General features: G+C 37.0%; 1 protein-coding gene across 9 annotated transcripts in view; it reads left to right on the forward strand.

Moving 5' to 3' along the window:
* Positions 1-24636, forward strand: part of NUBPL (NUBP iron-sulfur cluster assembly factor, mitochondrial) — a 290082-nt gene that overhangs the window by 242170 nt on the left and 23276 nt on the right. For all 9 annotated transcript variants that reach the window (XM_003821202.6, XM_055097457.2, XM_008974688.6 and 6 more), the window contains one exon: positions 13412-13497. In XM_003821202.6, the coding sequence (XP_003821250.2) occupies positions 13412-13497 (86 nt within the window). The remainder of the gene's footprint in view (positions 1-13411; positions 13498-24636) is intronic.

Here is a 24636-nt window from a genome sequence, read left to right on the forward strand (position 1 = left end):
TGCCCAGCCAGCTCTGGTTAATTCTTTATAGCGTCATTAAGATGAAGTGACTTGAAGCCCATTTAACTGTTCACTCCATTATATTGAAGAGCCAGTATTTGTCACTAAACAGCAGATATGTATCCAGATTTCTTTGGCGAACTTGTATTCTTTTTTGCTATACACACACACACACACACACACACACACATACATACATATATATATACACACATACATATATACAGATATATATATATATACACACACATACATACATACACACACACACACACATACTTTAAGTCCTGGGATACATGTGCAGAACGTGCAGGTTTGTTACATAGATATACACGTACCATGGTGGTTTCCTGCACCCATCAACCTGTCATCTACGTTAGGTATTTCTCCTAATGCTATCTCTCCCCTGGCCCCCAACCCCTGACAGACCCTGGTGTGTGATGTTCCATTCCCTATGTCCATGTTTTCTGATTGTTCAACTCCCACTTATAAGTGAGAACATGTGGTGTTTGGTTATCTGTTCCTGTGTTAGTTTGCTGAAAATGATGATTTCCAGCTTCATCCATGTCCCTACAAAGGACATGAACTCATCCTTTTTTATGGCTGCATAGTATTCCATGGTGTATATGTGCCACTTTTTCTTATCCAGTCCATCATTGATGGGCATTTCGGTTGGTTCCAAGCCTTTGCTATTGTGAACAGTGCTGCAATAAGCATACGTGTGCATGTGTCTTTATAGTAGAATGATTTATAATCCTTTGGGTATATACCCAGCAATGGGATTGCAGGGTCAATGGTATTTCTGGTTCTAGATCCTTGAGGAATCGCCACACTGTCTTCCACAATGGTTGAACTAATTTACACTCCCACCAACAGTGTAAAAGCATTCCTATTTCTCCACATCCTCTCCAGCATCTGTTGTTTCCTGACTTTTTAATGATTGCCATTCTAACTGGTGTGAGATGGTATCTCATTGTGGTTTTGATTTGCATTTCTCTGATGACCAGTGATGATGAGCATTTTTTCATGTGTCTGTTGGCTGCATAAATGTCTTCTTTTGCGAAGTGTCTGTTCATATCTTTTGCCCACTTTTTGATGTGGTTGTTTGTTTTTTTCTTGTAAATTTGTTTAAGTTCCTTGTACATTCTGGATATTAACCCATGTCAGATGGATAGATTGCAAAAATTTTCTCCCATTCTGTAGGTTGGCTGTTTACTATGATGATAATTTCTTTTGCTGTGCAGAAGCTCTTTAGTTTAACTCCATCCCATTTGTCAATATTGGCTTTTTTTTTGCCATTGCTTTTGGTGTTTTAGTCATGAAGTCTTTGCCCATGCCTATATCCTGAATGGTATTCCCTAGATTTTCTTCTAGGGTTTTCATGGTTTTAGGTCTTACACTTAAGCCTCTAATTCATCTTGAATTAATTTTTGAATAAGGTGTAAGGTAGGGGTCCAGTTTCAGTTTTCTGCATATGGCTAGCCAGTTTTCCCAAGATCACTTATTAAATAGGGAATCCTTTCCCCATTGCTGGTTTTTGGCAGGTTTGTTAAAGATCAGATGGTTGTAGATGTATGGTGTTATTTCTGAGGCCTCTGTTCTGTTTCATTGCTCTATATCTCTGTTTTGGTACCAGTATCATGCTGTTTTGGTTGCTGTAGACTTGTAGTATAGTTTGAAGTCAGGTAGCGTGATGCCTCCAGCTTTGTTCTTTTTGCTTAGGATTGTCTTGGCTATATGGGCTCTTTTTTGATTCTGTATGAAACTTAAAGTACCTTTTTCTAATTCTGTGAAGAAAGTCAGTGGTAGCTTGATGGGGATAGCATTGAATATATAAATTACTTTGGGCAGTATCGCCATTTTCACAATATTGATTCTTCCTATTCATGAGCATGGAATTTTTTTTTCCATTTTTTTGTGTCCTCTCTTATTTTCTTGAGCAGCGGTTTGTAGTTCTCCTTGAAGAGGTCCTTCACATCCCTTGTAAATTGGATTCCTAGGTATTTTATTCTCTTTGTAGCAATTGTGAATGGGAGTTCACTCATGGTTTGGCTCTCTGTTTGTCTGTTATTGGTGTATAGGCATGCTTGTGATTTTTGCACATTGATTTTGTATCCTGAGACTTTGCTGAAGTTGCTGATCAGCTTAAGGAGATTTTGGGCTGAGACGATGGGGTTTTCTAAATATATAATCATGTCATCTGCAAACAAAGACAATTTGAATTCCTGTTTTCCTATTTGAATACCCTTTCTTTCTTTCTCTTGCCTGATTGCCTTGGCCAGAACTTCCAATACTATTTTGAATAGGAGTGGTAAGAGAGGTCATCCTTGTCTTGTGTTATTTTTCGAAGGGAATGCTTCCAGCTTTTGCCCATTCAGTATGATACTGGCTGTCGGTTTGTGATAAATAGCTCTTATTATTTTGAGATACATTCCATCAATACTTAGTTTATTGAGCGTTTTTAGCATGAAGTGGTGTTGAATTTTATCGAAGGCCTTTTTGCATCTATTGAGATAATCATGTGGTTTTTGTCATTCGTTCTGTTTATGTGATGGATTATTTTTATTGATTTGCATATATTTAACCAGCCTTGCATGCCAGGGATGAAGCCAACTTGATAATGGTGGATAAGCTTTTTTATGTGCTGCTGGATTCGGTTTGCCAGTATTTTATTGAGGATTTTTGCATTGATGTTCATCAGTGATATGGGCCTGAAATTTTCTTTTTTTGTTTTGTCTCTGCCAGGTTTTGGTATCAGGATGATGCTGGCCTCATAAAATGAGTTAGGGAGGACTCCCTCTTTTTCAATTGTTTGGAATAATTTCAGAAGGAATGGTACAGTTCCTCTTTGTACCTCTGGTAGAATTCAGCTGTGAATCCATCTGATCCTGGCTTTTATTGGTTGGTGGGCTATTAACTACTGCCTCAGTTTCAGAACTTACTGGTCTATTCAGGGATTCAACTTTTTCCTGATTTAGTGTTTGGAGGGTGGATGTGTCTTGAAATTTATCCATTTCTCCTAGATGTTCTAGTTTATTTGCATAGAGGTGTTTATAGTATTCTCTGATGGTAGTTTGTATTTCTGTGGGATCAGTGGTGATATCCCCTTTATCATTTTTTATTGTGTCTATTTGACTCTTCTCTCTTTTCTTCTTTATTAGTCTGGTTAGAGTCTATCTATTTTGTTAATCGTTTGAAAAAATCAGCTCCTAGATTCATGGATTTTTTGAGGAGTTTTTCGTGTCTCTATCTCCTTCAGTTCTGCTCTGATCTTAGTTATTTCTTGTCTTCTGCTAGCTTTTGAATTTGTTTCCTCTTGCTTCTCTAATTCTTTTAATTGTGATGTTAGGGTGTCGATTTTAGATCTTTCCTGCTTTCTCCTGTGGGCATTTAGTGCTATAAATTTCCCTCTAAACACCACTTTAGCTGTGTCCCAGAGATTCTGGTTTGTTGTCTCTTTGTTCTCATTGGTTTTAAAGAACTTCTTTATTTCTGCCTTAATTTCATTACTTACCCAGTAATCATTCAGGAGCAGGATGTTCAGTTTCCATGTAGTTGTGTGGTTTTGAGTGAATTTCTTAATCCTGAGTTCTAATTTGATTGCACTGTGGTCTGAGAGACAGTTTGTTATGATTTCCATTCTTTTGCATTTGCTCAGGAGTGTTTTACTTCCAACTGCTAACTAGAATAACCAGTTTAGAGAAGAACATAAATGACCTGATGGAGCTGAAAAACAGCACGAGAACTTCGTGAAGCATACACAGGTTATCAGTATCCTAATTGATCAAGCAGAAGAAAGAATATCAGAGATTGAAGATCAACTTAATGAAATAAAGCATGAAGACAAAATTAGAGAAAAAAGAATGAAAAGGAATGAACAAAGCCTTCCAGAAACATGGGACTCTGTAAAAAGACCAAACCTACGTTTCATTGGTGTACCTGAAAGTGACGGTGAGAATGAAACCAAGTTGAAAAACACTCTTCAGGTTATTATCCAGGAGAATTTTCCTTCCCCTACCTAACAAGACAGGCCAACATTCAAATTCAAGAAACACAGAGAACACTGCAAAGATACCCCTTGAGCAGAGCAACCCCAAGACATATAATTATCAGATTCACCAAGGTTGAAATGAAGGAAAAAATGTTAAGGGCAGCCAGAGAGAAAGGTCGGGTTACCCACAAAGGGAAGCCCATCAGACTAACAGAAAATCTCTCTGCAGAAACCCTATAAGCCAGAAGAGAGTAGTAGCCAATACTCAACATTCTTAAAGAAAGGAATTTTCAACCCAGAATTTCATATCCAGCCAAACTAAGCTTCATAAGCAAAGCAAAAGAGAAATAAAATCCTTTATAGACAAGCATCCAGGCCTGCCTTACAAGAGCTCCTGAAGGATGCAGTAAATATGGAAAGGAAAACTGGTACCAGCCACTGCAAAAACATACCAAGTTGAAAAGACCATTGACACTATGAAGAAACTGCATCAACTAATGGGTAAAATCACCAGCTAGCATCATAATGACAGGATCAAATTCACAAATAACTGTATTAACCTTAAATGTAAGTGGGGTAAATGCCCCAATTAAAAGATGCAGACTGTCAAATTGGATAAAGAGTCAAGACCCATCAGTATGCTGTATTCAGGAGACCCATTTCATGTGCAAAGACACACATAGGCTCAAAATAAAGGGATGGAGGAATACTTACCAAGCAAATAAAAAGAAAAAAAAGGAAAAAAAGCATGGGTTGCAATCCTAGTCTCTGATAAAGCAGACTTTAAGCCAACAAAGATTTAAAAAGACAAAGAAGGGCATTAGATAGTGGTAAAGGGATCAATGCAACAAGAAGAGCTAACTATCCTAAATATATATGCACCCAATAAAGGAGCACCCAGATTCATGTAGAGACCTACAAAGAGACTTAGACTCCCACACAATAATAGTGGGAGACTTTAGCACCCCACTGTCAGTATTAGACAGAACAATGTGACAGAAAATTAACAAGGGTATTCAGGACTTGAACTCAGCCTGGACCAAGCGGATATAATAGACATCTACAGAACTCTCCACCCCAAATCAACAGAATATACATTCTTCTTAGCACCACATCGCACTTACTCAAAGTTGGATTCTTAACCTTCCAAAGTTCACATGCTTTCTCTCACCAGTATCTTTGTTTTTTTCTTCTTCATCAATTAGGATGATTTAGAACACCAGTAATGTTGATATAGCATTGTTTCCACTTATTATTGTGTTTAATTCTTTTTTCCACAGTTGATATAGTTTTCTTTTTTTCTTTTTTCTTTTTTTTTTTTTTGAGTTGGAGTCTCGCACTGTCACCCAGGCTGGACTGCAGTCCACTGCGATCTCGGCTTACTGCAAGCCCCGCCTCCTGGGTTCACGCCATTCTCCTGCCTCAGCCTCCCACGTAGCTGGGACTACAGGCGCCGGCCACCACGCCCGGCTAATGTTTTGTATTTTTAGTAGAAATGGGGTTTCACCGTGTTAGCCAGGATGGTCTCGATCTCCTGACCTTGTGATCTGCCTGCCTCGGCCTCCCAAAGTGCTGGGATTACAGGCGTGAGCGGCCGTGCCCAGCCAATTGATATAATTTTCTGTAGGAAGATTTGTTTCTGAAGTGAGCAAAATAATGATTCATTTCTAAATTAATAAAACATTCTCTTTGTGACTGTAATCACTTGTATAGTCTGTTGGAAAGGAGCAAGAGATCAAAATAGTGACTCATCCAAGAATTATTTATATTTCCTGTTGGTCTGTGAGTACATTTGAGGTGAATTTACCTTTTAAATTATGTTTCTTTCTGCTGATACTAATATTGGTAGGTAATCCTTGATCTTACAGCAAAGAATATTTAAAACTCAGGAATTTTGGGGGTGACAGGAGAAAGACAGAGGAGAGCTAAAAAATACCAATGCCAGTCTACTTTATAGTTAATAGAAAATTATATTTGGTATTGTTTTTGTTAAACATCAGATGTTGAATGATTATTTTCTTTTGATGCAAGTATATTTCTAAATAAAGGAGAATCAGTAGCACTAAATATTAAGAGCAGTGTGAACATTAAAAACAGTTAATTTTTTAAGTCTTATTTGACTTTATATTGGTGTGCTCATAATTGTAAGGTATGGAATTATTTCTCCAGCTATAACCCTGAGCAGGTTTTGTTGCACATGTCTAGTAGGCTCCAGCACTGAAGTTCTCAATCAAGCAAGAGAATTAGATACAATGTATGCCCTGGGGACTAGAATGCATAGTTGAGTTGTTCCACACTGGTATAATTATGATCAGTCTAACATCTGGAATCATCAGTTTTAAATGTTTAACTACTCTGAACTCTGACCCAAATCCACATATGCAGTCATAAATAGATTTTCCTCTTAATAGGAGAATTGACAATTAATATTCTAAATAATTATTTTGTAAAATGTTTACGTATTTGCCAGAATCTGCCAGACAATCAACCTTTTATAGTAAATCTCAGCTGATAGGAAGCCTTTTAAAAGGATTATAAGTTGTGAATTAGCATTTAAACAATATTTTTAATCGTTTAGACTTAGACATTTACTTTAGAAAATGGACAGAGAATTCTTGGCCAGGCGTGGTGGCTCACACCTGTTATCCCAGCACTTTAGGAGGCTGAGGCGGGCGGATCACGAGGTCAGGAGATCGAGACCATCCTGGCAAACATGGTGAAACCCCGTCTCTACTAAAAAAAAATACAAAAAATTACCTGGGCATGGTGGCGGGTGCCTGTAGTCCCAGCTACTCAGGAGGCTGAGGCAGGAGAATGGCATGAACCCAGGAGGCGGAGCTTGCAGTGAGCCGAGATCGTGCCACTGCACTCCAGCCTGGGCAACAGAGCAAGACTCCGTCTCAAAAAAAAAAAAGAAAAAAGAAAAAAATATTGATAGAGAATTCTTGATGGGCTTCTTGAGATAGGCATTTTTCCCTTAGAAAATAATTCAATTTATTGCAAACTAAACTTTATTTTTTGCTGCTGTTCACATTTCCTTACAGTCAGTAGAGAGAGCACAAGTTTTCTATCAGTCCCTTCATCACAAACTGAAGTGATATCATTAATGATGGTATAAAGGGAGAAAACTCTAGACTAATTCATATTGGCTCATGTTTCTGGGAAAAATTTAAATTTAACAGGTAGAAAGCCAAGAATTATAAAGATGAAATGTAATATCAGGTTTCAGAGACCATCTGTTAAGTTGAATGATACAGTAACAAGAATAAATTGACATAATTCCTTTAAAATTTAAAAATCTGGGGCCGTGTGCGGTGGTGCACGCCTGTAATCCCAGCACATTGGGAGGCAGAGACAGGTGGATCACCTGAGGTCAGGAGTTAGAGGCCAGCCTGACAAATAAGGTGAAACCCCATCTCGGCCAAAAATACAAAAATTAGCTGGGCATGGTGGTGGGCGCCTGTAATCCCAGCTACTCAGGAGGCTGAGGCAAGAGAATTGCTTGAATCCGGGAGGTGGAGGTTGCAGTGAGACGAGATCGTGCCATTGCACTCCAGCCTGGGCAACAGAGCAAGACTCCGTCTCAAAAAAAAAAAAAAAGGCCCGGCGCATTGTCTGGCACCTGTAACCCCAGCACTTTGGGAGGCTGAGGTGGGTGGATCACCTGAGGTCAGGGGTTCGAGACGAGCCTGACCAACATGGAGAAACCCCATCTCTACTAAATAAATACAAAAATTAGCTGGGCATGGTGGCACATGCCTGTAATCCCAGCTACTCTGGAGGCTGAGACAGAAGAATTGCTTGAACCCTGGAGGCGGAGGTTGCAGTGAGCTGAGATTATGCCATTGCACTCCAGCCTGGGCAACAAGAGTGAAACTCCATCTCAAAAATAAATAAATAAATAAATAAATAAATAAATAAATAAATAAATGAAATTTAAAAATCTGGGCTATCAAAGCAAAAATGGACAAATGAGATCACATCACGTTAAAAAGCTTCTGCACATTAAAGGAACCATCAAAATGAAGAAACGACCCGGAAATGGGAGAAAATATTTGCAAACTACCCAACTGACAAAGGATTTATAACCAGAATATATAAGGAGCTGCAACAACTCAATAGGAAAAAATCTAACAATCCCGTTTAAAAATTGGCAAAAGATCTGAATAGACATTTGTGAAAAGAAGTCATACAGTGGCAAACAGACATATGAAAAGGTGCTCAGAATCATTGATAATCAGAGAAATTCAAATCAAAACTACAAAGAGATATCATCTCACCCCAGTTAAAATGGCTTATGTCCAAAGTCAGGCAATAACAAATGCTGACAAGGATGTGAGGAAAAGGGGACCCTTGTCACTGTTGGTAGGAATGTAAATTAGTACAACCACTATCGAGAACAGTTTCGAGGTTCCTCAAAAAACTAAAAATAGAGCTACCATATGATTGAGCAGTCCTATTGCTGGGTATACACCCAAAAGAAAGGAAATCAGTATGTCAAAGAGATATCTGTACTCCCATGTTTATTGCAGCAGTATTCACAATAGCCAAGATTTGAAAGCAACCTAAGTGTCCATCAACAGATGAATGGTTAAAGAAAATGTGTTATTTATACACAATGGAGTACCATTTAGCTATAAAAAGAATGAGATCCTGTCATTTGCAACAACGTGGATGGAACTGGATGCCATTATGTTAAGTGAAATAAGCCTGGCCAGAAAGACAAACATTGCATGTTCTCACTTATTTGTGGGATCTGAAATTAAAACAATCGAACTTATGGACAGAGAGAGTAGAGGATAGTTATTCGAGGTGGGGAAGGGTAATGGGGTCGGGAGGAGATGGCAGTGGCTAATGGGTACAAAAAAAATAGTTAGAAAGAATGAATAAGACCTAGTATTTGACAGCACAACAGGGTGACTATAGTCAATAGTAACTTAATTGTACATTTTAAAATATCGAAAAGTTTAATTGTATTGGTTATAACACAAAAGATGAATGCTTGAGGGAATGGATACCCCATTTTACATGATGTGGTTATTACACATTGCATGCCTGTATCAAAACATCTCATGGACCCCTTAAATATATATAACTACTATGTACTCACAAAAATTAAAATAAAATTTAAAATAAAAATCTAGGTTATGCTAGATTAAGGACTAAATTTAATTTACTGGAGATTATGTTGTTTATGCATTATTTTCTTATAAAATTTGAAGTTCACTTTAGGGCTATCTGAAATGATTACTTATATGATATACGAAACTTATATACTATACTAAACTTTGATGTACTATACAGCAAAAGAGGTAGTGATTTATGTGTGAGCCAGTTACGTTTCTGTCTTCTTCAACAAGGATTAGAAATTTTTTTTCAGGGCAAAACCCAGAGGCTGATTGTATTGTGATTAAGGACTTAATCATTAATTAAGAACATATATTTCAGCAAAATACCCCATATATTTCCACAAATAGTAGACAAAAAAAATTTTACACCAAAAAAAACTTCTATAAATATAGTTCCATGAAATGTTTACATGCTTCGTGAGCATTTGACAGGACATGGAAGATGATCATTGTCCTTGTCAAATGTTGTTATTAATTTGTTCGAATGGTGCTATTCAGACTATTCTGCAAAGAAACCCAAATGGCATAGATGCTTATTTGTGCTACTGTGTTAGGGTTAATTAAGCACAGAGAAAACCAAGCCAGTTTCATATCCCTCTCTAGTATCTTATAGCTATTAAAATAATGTCCCTGAACATTTTAATAAAACTTTTATTTTTTTAATGTAACAGCTGTTTAAGTTAAATAGGGCCTATGGAAATAGATTCATTTTATAAAGGAGTTAATTGAGATATATTGAGACTTAGTTATTCAAGGTTATATATTATATTAAGACTGTCATCAAAACCAGAATCTGGAGCTCTTGACTCCTAGTTCAAGGAGTTGCCAACTTAAAGTTTATGCTGAAGTAATCTAGGGGAGATGATTCTGAAAATATAAGAACATTGTTTAAATTGCTGATCTTTTGCTAAGTGCCTGTTTTGTGCAAAATATTATGTCATTACTTTTGTTTGATAAAAAGATGAAAAAAATCATAATGTCCTTGAAGCTATATTGTGTAATGGTGATACAAATAGTAGACAAAAAGTGTTTAAAACAGTAACATGTTTATATCATATGAAAGCTAAGAATACTTTTTAGAGCCAATGCAGTAGAGAACACCCTACATACTAATATATAGTGAAGGAGAAGATTTGGAGGAAATAGCCAAGGAGATTCCTCTGCTTATGTAGGAAGAGAATAGCTCTGAGATTGAGGGCTAATACCCCTTAAATAAGATTACTAGGGCAGTCAAGTTGAGCAGAGGTCATTCTAAAAGCTATTTATAGTTAAGATGTAATGCTAAATAGTGTAATCATAGAGATAGCTGAGTCCTTGGAAACTATCTAGTGCAGGCATTAGTTTTTCAGTTAAAGAAACTGAGACTCAGAGTGATTCTTAGTTATTTGTTTGAAGTTAGTTATACAGCTGGATACAGCCAGAGCTAGAATTTGATCCTTTCCAAATGACTGGATATGAAAAAAACTAGGAAACAGATTAATAACAGAATCTGGAAGGTGGCAAATTCTGGAAATGTATTGGAGGTGTAGAGTGTAATTTTTGCCGAGATATGATTTCCATCAGTCTTTGCAAGAGGGGAAGAGAAGTGTTAATTTTTGGTTTCTTGGGCAAAGTAAATCAAAATAGAAGGCTGTAGGGATCCATGGAACAGTTTGAAAAGTAGGATGAGCTGCCTGATAGCCTTTAGGAAAATGACCTTCCCAGCAACATCTAAGGCATTTTATTAATAACAATAATATATGTAATAATGATATTAACAGTGACAGCTATCATTTATTGAATGTTAGGCATCATGTCAAGTGTCTGTGTGTAGTAGTTTATTTAATTATTTTAATCCTGTGACCTAAGTATTTCCATGCTATTTGTAGATGAAGAAACAAAAACTCTGATAGGTTAAGTCATTATCTAGTCATACAGGTAGTCAGCTATAGAATCAAATTTTGAGTCCTGATCTCTTTGAATTCTAAAAATAGTGTATCTCAAACTTGAGTAATGAATAGGCCCTCCTTCTAAAGGAAAGATAATCTTCCCGCACCCCATACTGACTTATTTTTATTATAAGATTACTTAACTAGGTGTAAACACAAATTTCTTAAGTTTATAGCTCATATTGTATAGTTTAAAAATTAAATTAAATACAAGCAAAACTTACAAAATCAGTAAAATTCAAATTTATGACGTTAATTTAATGTAAAATATTTTTTTCCTGAAATGAAGATGCTGATTGCAAGATGAATTTACAGCTAACTACTACTGTATAGGTTCTTTTGAGTTTGGCATGCCCATACTGCCATGTGCTTTGTAATAACTTAGTTCTCCTACCACTTTTCTCTATTTGAACTTCTTCAAAATATCCCTTCAGGCAATACTGTCTAGTATCATTTGACCTTCACTTGGTGTAATCAGTTATTTATTGTTAATCTTGCCTCTGTTTTCATTAGTTGTGTCTGCCACTTGATACCAATTTAACAGTTTGGGGCTCTGAATTGTCATAGCATTCTGTATTTAATTATAAGGTGATGGTCAGCCATGTGATCTATATTATGTTTATGTTAATTATTTTTTAGGTTATCATCTAGAGGGAACCACAAAATTAAAAAAAAAAATTCACGGATTCGGCCAATCTTAACCAGGCCTTTGTTGTTTTGACCTAAAGAAAAATTGTGCTGCACTTTCTCTCAAAACTCTGTACAGTAGTACTACCTGGTTTCTGTAGGGTAGTAGTGGAGATCCAGAAAATTTGCCATCTCCATCCACTTCAGTTCAGGCCTCTACCATTTTGCATCTGAATTTCTGCCACAGCCCTCAGTTTTATTCCCACCGAACTGCTTTCCACAGTGTGAGTTTTTAAGAATATAAACTTCTAGGACTCAGCCTAAGAATCACCTCTTTCTGGACACTTTTCTCCATTGTTTCTCCTATGTCTAGCTTCCCCTTCCATCTGTCATACTTCACCATTTTCTCTCCTAGATTGAATTAGTTAGCTTTTCTTCCTATTTCTTCTTTATAACTCCATAACACCCTGTGCACACCTCTGTTCTAATGCTTAGCATATTGTATTGTAATCCTTATTTTTTCAGTCTTCCAAGTAGAATATTAACAGCTTCTTCCTCCTCCTCCTCTTCTTCTCTTCTTCTTCTTTCTTCTCCTCCCCCTTGTTCTCCTTCTGCTCCTCCTTAGCATATTGTATTGTAATGCTTAATTTTTCAGTCTCCCAAGCAGACTATTAATAACCTCCTCCTTCTCCTCCTCCTCCTCATCTTCCTCTTCTTCTCCTTCTCCTCCTCCTCCCCTCTTTCTCCTTTCCTTTCCTTTCCTTTTTCCTTTTCCTTTTCTTTTTTCTCTCTCTTTCTTTCGTTCTTTCTTCTTCATCTTCCTCTTTTTCCTCTCCTTCATCATCTTCTTCATTGTCATCTTCTTTTTTCTTCTTTCTTCTTCCTCCTCCTTTTTCTTCTTTCTTCATTTCTTCTTCTCCTCCTCCTCCTCCTTCTTCTTCTTGTTTCTTCTTTCTTCTTTTTTCTTCCTTTTTTTTTTGAGATGGGGTCTCACTGTATTGCCCAGGCTGGTCTTGGACTCCTGGGCTTAAGTGATCCCTCCGCCTCAGCCTCCCAAGTAGTTTGGATTACAGGTACAGGTCACCATGCCTGGCTATTGGACTATTAATTTGAAAGTAAAGCCTAGCTTGTGCATCTGTATAACTAGCACATTATCTGAATGAGAAGAAAGTTCCACTGATAGAGTTATGATCCTGAATCACTGATTAGTCAGTTGCGATTTTTATTTTATTTTATTTTTTGTTTTGAGATGAAGTCTTGCTCTGTCACCCAGGCTGGAAGGCAGTGGTGTGATCTCTGCTCACCGCAACCTCTGTCTCCCAGGTTCAAGTGATTCTCCTGCCGCAGCCTCCCAAGTAGCTGGGATTACAGGCACGAGCCACCATGCCCGGCTAATTTTTGTATTTTTAGTAGATACAGGGTTTCACCATGTTAGCCAGGCTGGTCTTGAACTCCTGACCCCAAACGATCTGCCCACCTCGGCCTCCCAAAATGCTGGGATTATAGGCGTGAGCCACCATGCCCGGCCCAGTTGTGATTTTAGAAGTGAGGATTCAAAGGTAGGCCAAAACAAAGTCGACATTTTCTTGTCTTTCTCATTCATGTGTGTAAAATGTATATGAATGACCTAAATAGTTAACGTAATAGACTATTTGCGTATGTAAGCAACATAATGCTGGAAGTAATTTCTCCATAGAGAATTAAAAGATAATAGTATTTTGTTTATCTTTGGCTAGGTGCTGTGATTGTCTCCACGCCCCAGGACATCGCATTGATGGATGCACACAAGGGTGCTGAGATGTTTCGCAGAGTCCACGTGCCCGTAAGCGTTTACAGCTTCACTGTGAAAAATATAAAACTCTTCTAACTGAAGAAGCAAGTCATGGAAAAATACAGTTGAAGTTTTAATTTAGTCCTGTGCAGAAGTCATTATGAAAGTCCTAGTTTATCATTTTGGTGACTTTAAAAACAGACTTATAGGTACAAACATGTCTATACATGATATTAATCCATAAGAATTGTAAAACACCCTTTAGGTAAGAGTTTTCTATAGAAGTACTACTTCTCTCATACTTGCAGCTATCACTGACAAAAAAAATTACAAGAGTGTTTTAGGAAATTATTTAGATAGATAGGCTTGAATATTGATCACTTATGGGGAAGCGGATGAAAAAAAGATTACTTTTTTCCTTCTGCCTCCTACAGTTCAACTCATTTATAGCTCACCTTCTTCTAGGAGGCACTTCAGGATTTTCTCCCTAATTTGGTGGAATGAAAGTTAAAAATAAGATAAAAATAGACAAAATAATTAAAATTAGATGGGGTTAGAAGTGAAGTCAGTAAACAAATTGCGTACTATTAAGAAATTTAAATACATGCTAGGGGTGTACCATGACTTTTCTAGCAGCCAAAGGAAAAGAAAAATAGTACCATTATAAAACTGTGCATTTCTACAAAGTTAAAAAAAAAAAAAAACTGGATGCTCAAAAGAGACAGAGCTGAGACCAGAGAGAAATATCTTCCCTAGGTTCTTAGAAAGAAGAACCTGTGTATGTAATGAACACACTCTCATCACCTTCTTTATAGTAAATACAGGGTTCTTCCTTCTAGTGTGCCTCAACGAAAGCAGGTGGAATTGTGCTGGAGTACAATTTAAAGCAAACATTTCAGTACAGTGCCAACATGATGCTTCTCTGTGGCTGGCTAGCTAGTGGCCTTGCTTAATTCAAAGACAGATTTTAGAGCATATATATCAGAGCTTTTTAAACTTTAGTCTGTAGATTAGCTTCAGGAGTCTCATGATTTTTCTCTCCCTCACCTCCCCCAGCCCTAAATTGTATGCCTACATGTATTTGTTTTGGTATGGAACGAATTATAACTTTTATCAGATTCTTCAGTGAGACCATGACACAGGATAAGATCCAGTAATGTATTTGAATGAATGGACTTGAAGGGAAGCTTTCATAAATGTTTATCTCTCAGAGGGCTTCTGAAAAGTGTAAAATAGTGTAGTAGAATGGTTGAGGTGAATTTCCTCAAGTACCTCTTCTCCCTTGCCACTTAGCACAGTGCTGTGGGCATCGGCAAGCTGAGGAACTCTGGGTTGGATTGACATGTTCTCGTGAAAATCGAGGAGGCTGATAAGGAAGGTGCCTGTATGCTTACCTTCCAGGTGGTCCAAGGGTTTTTCACTAGCGGGTTTATAATTGTAATCAGCAAATAGTTTAGGGCCAGTGTTCTATGTCGTGAACTTTAGGTTGGAAAATTTTTAAAACAGTGATAACCAAATGCCTGCCTCACACCGAAAACTCTCTCTAAAGCACCTAATTTGAGCAGTGTTACTTTGTATTATGCCCTCTAAGACAAACTAGACACAAGTAATGCCTACCCAGATAACTAAATAAGGTTACTTGTTATAGGGGATTTTAAAATATAAATCAGCAAAAAGTTAGAAGGTTATCTACCAAAAATTATGACATTGACTTAAGTAATCTATAATCCTTCTTTCTGGCAGAAATTAGATAACAGTGCCAATTGTCTATTAAGATCACTCCAAAGTCAGGATAATAGCCATTCTATTTGCACATAAGTGAATGCTTAACTTCTCATTCTGTAAGATGAGAGTTGAGGGTGTTCAGCTCACCCAAAAACATGAATTCCTTGAGGAAAAAGTTTTAAACAGAGCAGGAGTAAGACCTTTTTAAAATTTTACCCCCTATAAATTATCATTTTATATATCAAAATACCATTTCAACTGACACTGTCATTTGAGGTGACTGGCTGTGGAGAAAGTCCTACATGGACTTTGCTAGTTAGGAGTCTAATGACCGTAGTTGCCAAATTCAGCATATATTATTTTTCAGTCCCTATGTAAACCTGTATACCTGTGAACGTGGATACTTAATCTCATACTGTTCTGACAGATTTTTTCCTAAATTCTAAGACAGAGGGTTGGACAGATAATCCTTATGGAACATAACAGAGAGGAAAAGGGATGGTCACTAAGTCCAGGTTAGGCTATTGCTAGGTGGATGCCACTGAAGGATAAACGTTAAGGATATTAGCAAGGAAGTATTGTGAGGAAGTATTCCAAATGAAGGCTGATGGACTGCATAAGGCTCATAGGACTACTTCAGGGATCAGTTAGAAGGTGAAAGAGCTGTTTGGGATCAGAAAGTTGATATTAGAGTATAAGTTTGACAATTTAGAGCAGTTCTGGGTCATGACAAGGTCCAGGATGTTGTCATGGGTTTGTGGGACTTAGTGGGAGTAGAAATGAAAGTCATTGGAACTGTGTAATTCTTCCAAGTTGAAATTTATAGTTCTTTCCTCTGGCCTTTTGGACATCTTCCTGTATCTTTATTACAGCTCTCTTTTTTTTTTTTTCCACCCTACATTTAAATTATTTGCCTTCTAAACTACAAACATTTTTTAAAAGAGATAGAAGGTCTTAATCATTTCTTAAACCTGCAGAACAAGATAGGTATTCAGTAATGTTTGCAAGTGAATGAGTGAGAACTTTCCAGCAATAAGCTCTGTGAACAGTTGGGCAATCATGATTAGCTACATTGTAAAGAAGGTCTGGGCTATGAGTGGGAAGTGGATTTGTTGACCTCTGAGATCCCTCTGGGCCTTAAGAGCCCCACAGCCAAAGTAATAGTAAAGGATTTGAAATTAGTAAGTGTTTTATAAATACAAAAAAAGATGTTATGCTTTGTTTATACCACTTTATTCCATTTCTTCCCCTTGGTTTTTAGTCCAGCTCTCTGTTTTTCCCCCATTTGACGTGCATTAGTTACCATGGAAACGATGATGTCATTGGAATTCATCGGTATGGACAGAGTTTAGTAATGTCTGCAAGAACATATTGAAGTTAATTTAAATGATTTCTTAAAACTCAAGGCTTAGATAGGGGAAGTAGGAGAAGAGATGAGCTATTAAATTCTCTGTTCTCTGCCTGAAATGATAGCAACTATGCCAAATCCTTAATTATCTCATTATTTGTAGGTAGACTATTTTTTTAAACAAAATAAAAATTTTCAGTCTTATACATTTTTAATAATGAGTAATTTATGTGTTGTGTCATTCTCACTCATTTTTCTTGCCTTCTTATATGTGGGAGTCCCAGGCACCCCGATCTGGAGCCCTTCTCCTACCATTTGAACTTCTGATGTCAAAGGGATTTCACTATATACCCCTTCCTTCTTTGATAATCTCATTCCCTGCTACTGAAAAGTAAATTAAAGTATATTTATTCTCTTACTCCTTCGGCACATAAGGGATCACTTAGTTACTTTTAATTCAACAAATGTGATTAATTTATTTTTCCACAAATCTATATTTACTGATATTTAGTGTCTTCTATAAGCAAAGTGCTATAATAAACTTCCATTAGTGGTTTAGAAAAAAATAAAGAGGATGAAGCCTCTTTCTTCAAGTACTTTCTATCATCCTGTAGACTAACTCTATTTTGATGCAAAGGCCTTAAATTCTGAGATGCATGAAAACACTTTTTCTTCCAGGCTATCAGGGATGACTTTATGGAAAAGCCATGATTATTTTTTTCATGCCACTGTAATTTTACACATCCTGGTCCTTTGCCTGATAAGCCACGGCCAATTTAGGGAACTCATGTATTCATTTTTAACATCTCTGCTCAGACATTATTTCTTCTAGAAAGCTTTTCCCAGTATGCCAGAAAAAGTTAATACTCCTGTCTCAGATCTACTTACACATATATTTAGTTTGGTTCTTATTCCACTGCAGGTTTACCTGTCAGTCTTCACAGAAGAATGCAAGTTTTGGATAGCAAGAAAACATGCTTTAAACATTCTTAAATGCATAGTTACCTGGCATATAGCAGGCAGGATACTTTGATCTGGGATGTAATGCCATCCACATCTGCTGTTCCCTTTACCCCAGCTCATGGGCTACTCTGCCTTGCTTTCTCTGTGCCACAGCCAAACTGGTCTTCTTCCACTTCTTTGAAGTTTCCACACACCATTTTTCTCCTCAGGACCCTTACCATGTTTTTTCCTACTGGAGAACATTTTAACCTCACTTTTCACCTGTTAACTCCTTTTTATACTTTGGTACTTAGATTAAACAAAAAGCTTTTCTCAGGGAGAGGTGCCCTAATCCTTTTTATTTATTTATTTATTTATTTTTTTGAGACAGTCTCGCTCTGTCACCCAGGTTGGAGTGCAGTGGTGTGATCTCGGCTCACTGCAACCCCTGCCTCCTGGGTTCAAGCAATTCTCCTGCCTCAGCCTCCCTAGTAGCTGGGATTGCAGTCACCCACCACCACGCCAAGCTTATTTTTGTATTTTAGTAGAGGCGGGATTTCACCATGTTGGCCAGGCTCGTCTCAAACTCCTGACCTCAAGCAATCCACCCGCCTCAGTCTCCCAAAGTGCTGGGATTACAGATGTGAGCCACGGTGCCCAGCCTGCCCTAACCCTTTTATGAGCTTTTTAAATTTTATGATCCAATTACACTCTATTACTCCTTTTCTAACTGTTTTCACATTTGTCAGTACTTTCACATTAGCATACTATGCTATACTATACCATACCATACCATACCATACCATACCATACCATACCATACCATACCATACTATACTCATACTATAAGCTCTATGACCACCTGTCTCTCTCGCTGTGCCTGGAAGATGTAGTTTCTCGCTAAATATATACTGAATGAATGAGTGGAGTAGGATTTTCATAGGCATATCTAGGGACTAGGGAGGGACAGAATTCAGTCTTGAAAGAATCAGGAATACACAAGTTGTGTTCAGGATTGTTCAGTTTGTCTATAGTTGAGATAGTTACGCATTGGTGTATTGCCAGGTTTGGTAGAGCCCTAAACAGTAGGCTAAGAAATTTGTACTTTCTTCTTAAGATTATAAGAGGAGTTCATAAAGAATGCTGGATGGGAAGTAGACATCATTAGGATAGAGCTTTACAAAGTTTTAATCTGATAGAGATGAATAAAAAGAATAGGAGCCAGGAAACATAGAGGAAGTAAGGGAACATTTGCAATGATCAAAGTTATTCATGCTGCAGATTGTGACCCACCAACAGATCGTGAAATTGATACAGTAAGAGATGTAACCAAAAATGCTTAAACCATGTCAGAGTAAATTGCTCTTAGGAAGACAGTCTTATTTCATAAAGATTTGGTCTCAAGTATAAATACACATATGTGTGTATTGTGTTTCTTCCTGATGTAACAGTACTATTACAGTAGATGAACAGATAAGCAGAGTGGCCTTCTTCCATGTAGTCAAGATGTGAAATATTTCTTTTATCAGTAAGACAGTTTAAAAAGTTGGAAAAACATGGTGTAGGTGATAGGCAGTAAGGGGCTTAATTAGAATAATGCCAGTGAAAATGGAAGGGGAAATGAATGTAATTGACATTTTGAAGGAAGAATTGAAAATCTTGGGAATCGATTGTATAGGGTAGGAGAGTTAGAACAAAAAAGGCAGAAATCAAAAGAATTTTGAGAGTTATGATGCCATTAATAAATCTACCAGGAGCTGCTTTGTAGCTCAGGTAGACAACAAACTAGAAATAAGAGGTTAGGTTCTCAGTCACAAATCTCTGCCCTTCTTCTCTTTGAGAGTTGTGATTTAATAGTGTTTGTCAAGGAAGAAACTGGTAAAGATACTGACAAAAGAAATACTCTTTAAAAAATTTCTTATATACAGATTTTTATTACCACTTAGAGAACTATATTTTTGATATTCTTTTGTGGTTTCAAATTAAATTGCTTTCCAAATTTTCTTATAATTTTTTAGATGATAGGAAACTACTTGCAGAGGCATTTTTGCATAGTAGTGAAGAGCATGAGCTGAGGAGTTTGAATTGTAGATCCCAGCTCTGCCACTTTGCAACTGTATGACCTGAGTTACCTATTCTATGCCTTAGTTTTCTCAATCATCATATGGGAATCATAGTAATATTTTCCTCAGGAGGTTAAGATGAGAAATAAACAAGATAATGCATATAAATGGCTTAAGTACAGTTTTTGGCAGTCTAAGCACTCAATGTTTATATAATGTTATATAATTAATTTTTTCTTGTAATTACTTTTTAGAATGTTATGAAACAGATAAATTTACAGATTTTTATGTATTTTACCTGGGTATTTTAACTAATCCCTTTATTTGGTAATAAGAATTTGGGGCTGGGCGTGGTGGCTCATGCCTGTAATCCCAGCACTTTGTGAGGCCGAGGCAGGAGTACTGCTTGAGGCTAGGAGTTGAAGACCAGCTTAGGCAACATATTGAGACCCCTCTCTCTTTAAAAGAATAAAAAATTAGCCAAGTATGGTGGCATGCAACTGTAGTCCAAGCTACTCAAGAGGCTGAGGTGGGAGGATCGCTTGAGCCTGGAAGGTTTAGGCTGCAGTGAACTGTGATCATGTCAGTACACTCCAGCCTGAGTGTTATAGAGTGAGACTTTGTCTCAAAAAAAAAAAAAATTAATTAGAATTTTAAACACTACTGTTTTTTGAGATTTCTTTATTCCTTGAGTATATTCATTGAGCCATCTACATTATCTTCATATAGATTTATTAAGTTGCTATATTATTTTGAGTCTAAAATTCTGCATTATTTGAAATTTACATCATTTGAGGAAGGCTAATTGCTGTTACAAGTAGACCCCAAAATATATAATGATACAAATACAATGGCAGTTTCTTTCTTGCTCATGTAACAGTACTATTACAGTAGATGAACAGGTGAGCAGAGTAGCCTTCTTCCATGCAGTCTTTCAGACTGTTGGAGCCTCTGTCATCTTCAATTGTGACTTCTAAAATTACATTAGGAGCCATCTTCATTCTAGCCAGCCACAAGGAAAGAGAATACAGAGGGATGTACCTACCTTGGAGATTTTTATGGGCCAGACCTAGATGTGATACACATACTTCTGCGCACATTCTATTAGCTAAAATCAGTCACATGGCCACATGTCATATCTCTCAAGAAGCCTAAGAAATATCAATTAGTTGTGTGCCAAGGAAGATGAGATCATGAATTTTGGTGAGCAGCTAGCAGTCTATACCACATTTGACCTGGAAACAAATATATAGATTAAATCCTAATGTAGATCACTGAACTGATTTATTTCCTAATAAATAATTCTGAAAATTGTATAACTATTTTACTCTTACAAATATTTATTTTATAAAGGAGAGATAGAAATTCTACCTTTCCTGTGGTTTAATTTTTCTGCTAAAAACAAAAAACAGAGACAATCCTACTGTGGCCTGGAACTTTTTTTTTTTTTTTTTTTGAGACAGAGTCTTGCTCTGTCGCCAGACTGGAGTGCAGTGGTGTAATCTTGGCTCACTGCAACCTCCGCCTCCTGGGTTCAAGCAATTCTCCTGCCTCAGCCTCCTGAGTAGCTGGGACTACAGGCTCCTGCCACCATGCCTGGCTAATTTTTGTACTTTTAGTAGAGACGGGGTTTCACCGTGTTAGCCAGGATGGTCTCGATCTTCTGACTTCATGATCTGCCCACCTTGGCCTCCCAAAGTGCTGGGATTACAGGCGTGAGCCACTGCGCCTGGCCGGTCTGGAACTTTTTAGTATTTATTTGTAAAGGTTAAGGATTATATTGTTTACTTAGAAAAATCAGACGATCTTTATTACCTTTATGAGACTGGATAGCATTCTGCATCTCAGCCATAATTATTTCTCAGAGACTGGAGATATATGCTTATTTGTGTCTTTCCCCAGGCTCTCTCAGAAGTCTATGTATGCTTTGAACTAGAATGCTGTTCTATGTGAGTTACATAAATTAAACTCATCTCTCACAACAACCCTGTGAAATACAGAACATCATTTCCCCCATTTTGCACATGAGGAAATGTGGTTGAGAGAGGTTAAATAACTTACATAAGAATATCTATTTGTTTAGTGGGGCATCTGGGCTCTGATCCAAGAAGTCAGCTTTCCAGAGCCCGTATTCTTAACTGCAGTTTCTGTGGATACTCCAGAGTTGAGTTTTAGTACTGTGGACATCATGGACTATCACAGGGTGACAGAATCTAGGGTATAAGAGGGTTCTTCATCAAATTTGCTTGTTATTGGGGTTCTGATTATTAAGGTAGACAAGTGAAACCAGAGGAAACTGGTGGATTGAAAATAGGGAGGAATTAAGGAGCCATAGGTTCTGTTGACAGTTAAGGAGGTATCATGTGGGCGATAAGGGGAAGGGGAGTTCCACGTCCAGGATCTAAGAGAAAGGAATGAAGCCTAAGACTTGACTGCAGCACTGGGTGGTAAGGATGGCTCAAATCAGGCCTGCCCTGTAACTGTGCTCTTAATTACTATGCTATATTGCTCAACTTTATTGACTCATTATTATTTTAAGCCACCTAATTCCATGCACAAAAGTCTCTATCTAGTTGTCATCTTGTTTGGTGACTTCCTTATACAAACCAGTCACTCAGATAGTTTGAATTTTGGCTTTGTCATTTACTAACTGTGTGACCTTGAGCAAATAATTTAGCTTCAGAGTTTCCTTCCATGATATAGGGATGATAATACCCATCTCATTGGTCACTATGGCAGTGAAGCATGATTATATTTACATTACTTAGCATAGCCTTAGCACACGGTATGGTAAAGGGTAGCTCTGAATGTTTTTGATATAGCGGTAGACATTAGAGATCATTATAAATCTTTGTTTTCAAGATTAAGAATTCAGGACATAGAGAAATTGAGTTGCACCTCATGGACCCACAACTATTTAGTTGGTCCCTGAAAGGAGCATGGACACAGGCCCCCCCATTCATTGTTCTTTCCATGTCAAATGACTATTTCTGAAAGAGAAAACAAGAACACCTGTCTCATTTTTAAAACTTATAACATCCATGCACATGCTTCAAGGAGTATACCAAAAACTGGTTTGAGTCTAACAAAGAACTGAAAAGCAGTTATGAATCTAATCTATTTCAGTTATTATCATTCATTATTTAACAATGAATTTTTCCTCCTCACTTTTTCTTAAATCATGGCTTTTAATGCTTGTAACAGGTTCCAACCAGCAAGCATTTAACCTGATTGTAACCTGGATAAATTGGATTATATAGTAGCTTAAAAAATCTTGCTTGTTACTTACCTGTATCTGGGTTTAAAATGTGAAAAATAAATTAAAATTGGAGCCTTTTGGGCCTCCTTAATTCAATAGATTTAGACAGAAAAATCCAATATTCAGAGCGATGTTCATATTTCAAGAGAATCAATTTTTAAAAAGTTAAGAAAAGAAGTGCCCTTCTGAGCCAGTGATGGATTGGAATACTGCAAAAATCACACGCAAAAAGGTTGTGGTGGCTGATGGTAGCCAGGCATGTAGTATTTGCTTTCTTTCAGTAAAAGTAGCTGAGGTAAAAAGAAAAAAGGACCTTATGCTTTGATGAGACATTAAAAAATGATTGAGCATGCTTACAGCTGTATCTCAGTGGTATTATGTAAATTAAGCTATAGCAAAGAATCTGTTTTCTAATGTTTCTGCTATTAAAGGATATACACAATAGCTCTACAATAAATACAAACAGCTTAACAGTATATGAAGTATTCACAAGATGTAAGGCTTATTTGGCGGGGAAGACATCATAATGGACTTGAATTCTTTCCTATTTAAGAGAGAAGAATTTTTAATGAACAAAACTGTAATATGGATATTCTAATGTTCTTACTGCATTAGTTGCCCCCATTCAAAACCTCGTTGATTATGGAGGATTGCTGTTAAGTGAACTTGAGCAGTGGTTTCTAAGCTTTTTAATACCCAAGGCTTTCTTTTAAATTGTCCCCCAGCTAACCCCATGTTTTGAAAGAATTGTTTGCCACTGTTTGCATATGTTAATTAATGACTGATGTCTTCTCTTTTTTAATAAATCAAAGATAGAATATATAAATAATATGTATGTACATCTATATATAGATATAACTGTATCTCTGTGCATACAGAGAGAGACATACACAAAGTTATGTATATAACTGTTGTATGAGCTCTGCACAGAATGAGATAACCATAAAAGAAGATTATCACATTTGGCTGATGTAATTTCAATTAAAAGCACAGAAACTTGGTAGTTTATCTGTCTTGTATATTTTTAAAGTGTTTTATTTATGTTCAGTTTTTAAAAATATTCGTAATAGGCCAGGTGCAGAGGCTGAGGTGGGAGGATTGCTTGAAGCCAGGAGTTAAAGACCAGCCTTGGCAACACACTAAGACCTTGTTTCTACAAAAAATAAAAAATTAGCTGAGCGTGCTGGCATGCATCTGTAGTCTCAGCTACTTAGGAGGCTGAGGCAAGAAGATCGCCTGAGCCCGGGAGTTGCAGTTTGTTTGAGGCTTCAGTGAGCCATGATCACACTACTGCATTCCAGCCTGAGCAGCAGAGTGAGACCCTGTTCCAAAAAAAAAAATATTCATTATAAATCACAGAACCTGATAAAATATTTTTGTGCATCTTTAAACCCTTAAAAGATTAGGTAGGAGAACTACCAAAATAGCTTCTACAGTCAGGCTTTAATTTTCTAGAGCAGCAGCACTGTCCAATGGAAATATAAACCATGGAAATACGAACCACAAATGTAGTTTTGAAGTTTTTAGTAGCCATATTTTAAATAGAAAGAAAAGATGAAGTTAATTTTAATAATATATGTACCACAGTATATTCAAAATATTATCATTTCAACATGAAAACCACATAAAAATTATTGAGGATCAACCAAAAAGGAATTGTATTTGAAAAACACTAGGAATTCTTACAATTCAGTAAGGGGAAGAAGACATATAATCAATTGAAAAAATAGGCAAGAGACCCGAACAGGCACTTTATGGAAGAGGATATACAAATGACAAAAAAATGTAAAACATATAGTCAACTTTATTAATAATTATAGCAATGCAAATTAAAACCATAGTAGAAAAGATAG

The sequence above is a fragment of the Pan paniscus genome, chromosome 15 (assembly GCF_029289425.2).
Source record: "Pan paniscus chromosome 15, NHGRI_mPanPan1-v2.0_pri, whole genome shotgun sequence".
In the NCBI taxonomy this organism is placed as follows: Eukaryota; Metazoa; Chordata; class Mammalia; order Primates; family Hominidae; genus Pan; species Pan paniscus.